The sequence below is a fragment of the Parasteatoda tepidariorum genome, chromosome 10, assembly GCF_043381705.1.
Source record: "Parasteatoda tepidariorum isolate YZ-2023 chromosome 10, CAS_Ptep_4.0, whole genome shotgun sequence".
Taxonomy (NCBI): domain Eukaryota; kingdom Metazoa; phylum Arthropoda; class Arachnida; order Araneae; family Theridiidae; genus Parasteatoda; species Parasteatoda tepidariorum.
In genome coordinates, this window is record NC_092213.1 from 81,493,340 (window position 1) to 81,498,400 (window position 5,061).

General features: G+C 31.1%; 1 protein-coding gene across 1 annotated transcript in view; it reads right to left on the reverse strand.

The window, feature by feature from the left end:
• LOC107451550 (1,5-anhydro-D-fructose reductase) overlaps nt 1–424 on the reverse strand; it is a gene marked incomplete at its 3' end in the record, with an annotated part of 32,747 nt that extends 32,323 nt beyond the window's left edge. The window contains 1 exon segment of the mRNA XM_043054001.2: nt 188–424. Within this exon segment, the coding sequence (XP_042909935.1) occupies nt 188–241 (54 nt within the window).
• Between the last annotated feature and the right edge of the window lie 4,637 nt (nt 425–5,061).

A 5,061-nucleotide genomic window follows, 5' to 3' on the forward strand; every position in this document is an offset into this window, starting at 1 on the left:
ATATATATATATAACGGCCTTGCAAGTAAGTAAAAATAAAAAAAATTTATCACTTACTTTTATTATCAAAATAAGTACAATTATTTTTATTGCAACATTTTAAATACACAAGCCGTTGATTCCAAATATTGTTCGATTCAAAAATCCAGATGAATAACTATTTAATAATGGAGGCATTCATAATTACCTGCCAAGTTCCGAGTCCGATGGGGGGCATGCGATGACCACTGGAAAGATTCATGTTTCCAGGCACTCATTGACCGAAAGACAAACTTATAAAGATCAACTCTTCATCTGATATTTGATCTCTCGATAAAAACTCCTCACAAAGAGACGCTTTGTTGTTCGTTAAGTGGAAACTGCAAAAACTGAATAAACATCTTTCCCAAGGCGGCTCCTCATTTTCTTGTGTAAAAAATGTAAAGATATTTCTTGTGGCAGAGGGGCAAATTGAAGGGCAAGGTTGAATAAGGCATGTTAAGTAGGGGGTATGCGAAGGGTGGGGGTGACGCTCAAAAGTTGCCAGCTGACATAAAATAAATTATTGCTTTCTTGGAAGGGGGTGGGGGATGAAAACGGTGACCTTGATGTAAGAAACCTTTATTGTCGAAAGGGTAATCCTTACGTATTAAGAAGGCACTCGTCTCGGAAAGTTTTTTATATAACAATTTATTCAAAATATTTGTAAACGTAAAACTTTACTATGACACATTCTTTTATTTAAAAAAATGATAACCAAATTATGTTAAGAGATAGATGCGCAACTTAATTTTTTTACTAAGGATTGATTACGAAAGGAAATGATTACAAAAGATTTATAAATCAAAAATTGAAGGAAAAAATATTAACTAAATGACGCTCAAGAGAAGGATTCACAACTCAAAGAAAAGAAAAAAAATTGTTAAATACATCACGTAAAGAAAAGATTTACAATTCAAGAATTGCAATTGTTAAAAAAAAAATTTTAAAAAATGCTACCCAAATTGTGTTAAAAGATAGATGCGTAACTTAATTTAAAAAAAGAAAAAATGAACTAAATTATCCTATACGAAAGATTTATAAAACAAAAATTGAAGGAAAAAAAATACTAACTAAATGACGCTCAAGAAAAAGATTCATTACTCAAAGACGAGAAGAAAAAAAATTGTTAAATAAATCAAGTAAAGAAAAGATTTACAAATCAAAAATTACAATTACTTACTAAAACTCATAGCTGTTATTTTGAATGTTTTATGCACACATTGTTTATTACAGAATTAAAAAATATTGTTAAATAAATTATGCTATACGAAAGATTTATAAATCAAAAACTGAAGGGGAAAAAATATTAACTAAATGACGCTCAAGAAAAAGATTCATAACTCTAAAACCATAAAAAAAATAAAAAAATTCTAAATAAATTACGCCAAAAAAAATTACAATTACAAAAAAAAAAAAAAAAAAACTTATAACTGTTATTATGAATGATTTATGCACACATTGTTTATAGCAGTAGTCATTATAAATAGATTAAAACTAAAAAAAATTGATATGCATTTATTTATTTTTAAATTTTTGTAAAGCTAACGTTATTTTGGTCCTATTGCTTTATTTTTAAATTGCAATTTAGGTTATAGATATGCACTACGTGGACAAATGTCAACAAAGACTCTAAAATTTCGATTATTATTTATTTTTTTATTTAAAAAAAAAGTAATAGACAAATTCTTTATCAGATGGGCTAAAAGACTCATATATTTCATTAATTATTTAGTTATAGGAGATCATAATATTTATATCTTTGTGAAAGCAAACGTTTGATTTAAACTAGCTAATATTATACAATAACAGCATAAGGATTTAATATAGTTTTAGTAGAATTTAATATTGGTTTAATATTTACATATGTAACAACTATTCGAACAGTGGTCAGATTTTTGATAAACAGGGCGGCAGGATATTGCTTGTAGAGGTCAGAAAACTCTTGTAACGTAGAGTGTCAATGAAGCGGTCGGAATTTTGATTGACGATAAAGTTTGCTTATAGCGGTCAATTAAACAATTGAAAATTATATTGTCCTCCAGAGCATAAGTTAAAATTTAAGCCCTCTAGCTAACCAGACAATGGTCAGAATTTTGATTGCAATATTCCATCCGAGTTATCAAAAGCAAAGTACAGTCGAACCTCGCTAACTCGAACCTCGATTTCACGAATTTGTCGATATCTCGAAGGAAAAAAAATTCCCTTCAAATTTCCTATACACTCAATGTTAAGAAAAAACTTGATTTTATGAATTTTTTTTCTAATTTGAATTTTTTTTTCATAAATAGTGTAGATTTTTTTTCCGAAAATAAAAAAAATACTCCAAAAAAAATAAAAAATTTTAAGAATAAAAAACCAATTCTCATTGTACACTGTAAGACTGTGGACTTTGTAAGGAGATTTATTGAGAGGCAGAATATGTCAGAGGAGACATTTAAAGCTATAGTCCACTTAGAAAGTGTTACAGAGAAACTTTCTTACGCATCTCTAAAGCAAACAACAATTGAATCTTTTTTTAAATGAAAGTGTAAAAAGTGTTTTTAGAATAAATATGGAATGTATTGTAAATAAGGTATGCAAAGAGCATTTTTCTTTATTCTACCATCGATAATATGCAATTCTCGATAATTCGAATTTTCGGTATCTCGAATTTTTTCTCATCTCCCTTCAAGTTCGAGATATCGAGGTTTGACTGTAATAGATTAATTGCCGTATTTTTTTTTTTTTTGTTGGGCGTATTTACTTGATGTAGTAAAACTAATAAAACGCATTAAAGGCTTCTGGGAAATTTACTTTATGAGGTTTTTCATAATCCTTGTCAAAATGAACTCTCGTTTCATTAGGCGAATTTTGAGAGATCAAAAGAAATGCGTGTATTGCATTCGACGAGTTGCACATTTCTGCAAAGACTGCTGCGTAGTGACTTCAATCAGAGTAACCGTAAATTCAAATTTCAAGAAAGTGCTTAAAATTTTAGATTGGCGTTTTTGTGCAAGAAAAAGTTAAAATATTTTTGTAAGTAACTTATATTTTATTTNCTAATTTCTATACTACTATTAATGTCTGATAATTTCTTTTTATGTTGTTTAATACCTTACTATGTGTTGTATATTGTGGGTAAGTTTCATAAAATTCCATGTGTAATTTCTTGAGTTATCGCGATTTTTGTGAATTTTCCTTAATTTATGATAACCAGTGTAGATGACAAATTTATAAATCAACAAATTTGCTGTTTTCTCTTTCTTTTTTTTTATCCTTTCACACTCATAGACTTTATATTATTTCAAAGTAACAATATCCATACCCAAGGGCGCCGTCAGAATGGTATAAAAGGGGTAGCAACCCTCTAACAAAGACTGCTATAATAGAAATACAAACTACCCCCACCGAAAAAAAAATTTTTTTTTAAATATTCTGTTATTACATTTTGTTTTGTTATTACATATACTTTCCTCTGTTCATTTTTTTCAAGATACATTTCTTCATTGTTAACAAGATATTTAAAAAAAAAAGTACGAATTTCTAGTACTTGCAAGTTTTGCCACTAGAAACTGTACTGATGGCGCTGGCATAGCTACTGACTTTCAAACACAAATAACTACAAACAGTAGTTTCGTATACTAATGTGTTTGTGCACGCTTAACATTGGTATTTATTTATGTTGATGAAGTTTTACAGTTGTGAGAAGTCAGTTTGTGTTATACACCGTTGTTAAACTAAATAACTAATAGAAAATATATTATTATTTATGATTTATTAAATGCAATTTAAAAATATAGCTTATATATCTGCCAAATTTGTGCATGCTCAGTGTGCCTAAGAAAAGACTCAAAGATGACTCAAAATTCATTGAAAAAGTTATAAACAGATTTGGACCGCAAACGAGACGATTACAATTCTTGATTGATTAAACAATTTTTTAATTGTTATGCATCAATAATTACTTAATTATTTGTTTTTGAATAAAAATATTTTTAATAAAAAAAAATTTATAAAATTTTTTTTTCTGTATCTCTTTAATTATTATTATTATTATTATTATTATTATTATTTTTGAAGACAGGGGGGTGCAAGTGCACCCTCTTGCACTACGCGCTGAAGCGTTGTCCATACCTGGTATAGAAATTCATAATTAAAATGGGAAGGGAACGACATATTTTGACATGCGTTCCAACGTCAACGGCGCATTGTTTCCCCTAAACAGATTGCGAAAGTTAAAGCGTTTTCTAATCGAGTTCTTCACGGTAGAACAGTTTATAGAGAACAGATACTCTCTGTTCCCTCACAGCCTGATCTAAGTGGTCACGCACATACTCACTGACCACAGGCAGTGATACTTGACTACAGTGATCTACAGTGTCTTACGATCAGTCTACTGTGAGACTTTAAACGTTTTGAAAACAAGAAAGAGCGAGGGACCTCATTGAGCGAGCGGCTCGCCAAAAGCTCTGTAGCGTGAAAATAGGGGGTTCAAATTTCGCTGGATGTACTTTCGCGATATCTTTCTCTGAATTGTACTATCTGTTTTATTGATCCGCGATGGCTCAGGGGATCGAGCGTTCGCCTTCCAATGAGGTGAACCGGGTTCGATCCCGCCGACGGCTGGTCGATAGGAATTCCGCATCCGGCCTACACCGACCATAGTGCTGACGTGAAATATCCTCAGTGGTAGGCGGATCATGGGTTTGAGTCCCCTAGCCGTCAGGCTAACTGTGGAAGGTTCTCGTGGCCTTCCTCTCCTTTTAACGCAAATACGGGTTAGTTCTATCAAAAAGACCTCCATGAAGGTAAATTTCTCCCAATACTTGATCCAGGAGTTCTCTGGTCTTCTGGATTGGGTTCAAAATGACAAGGCTACGGAGTTGACTATTAGTAGTCGTAAACCCAAAATTGGGTCCGCTGTTCAACGACGGATGTAATATCTGTTCTTCAACTAGACGAAGGGTTATAAACCATACTTATTTAATTGAGCATATGTATGCGTACCAATAAATGAAAGCTAAAAAAAAACAGTTAGAAAGCTGGTGGAAACAAGGTATA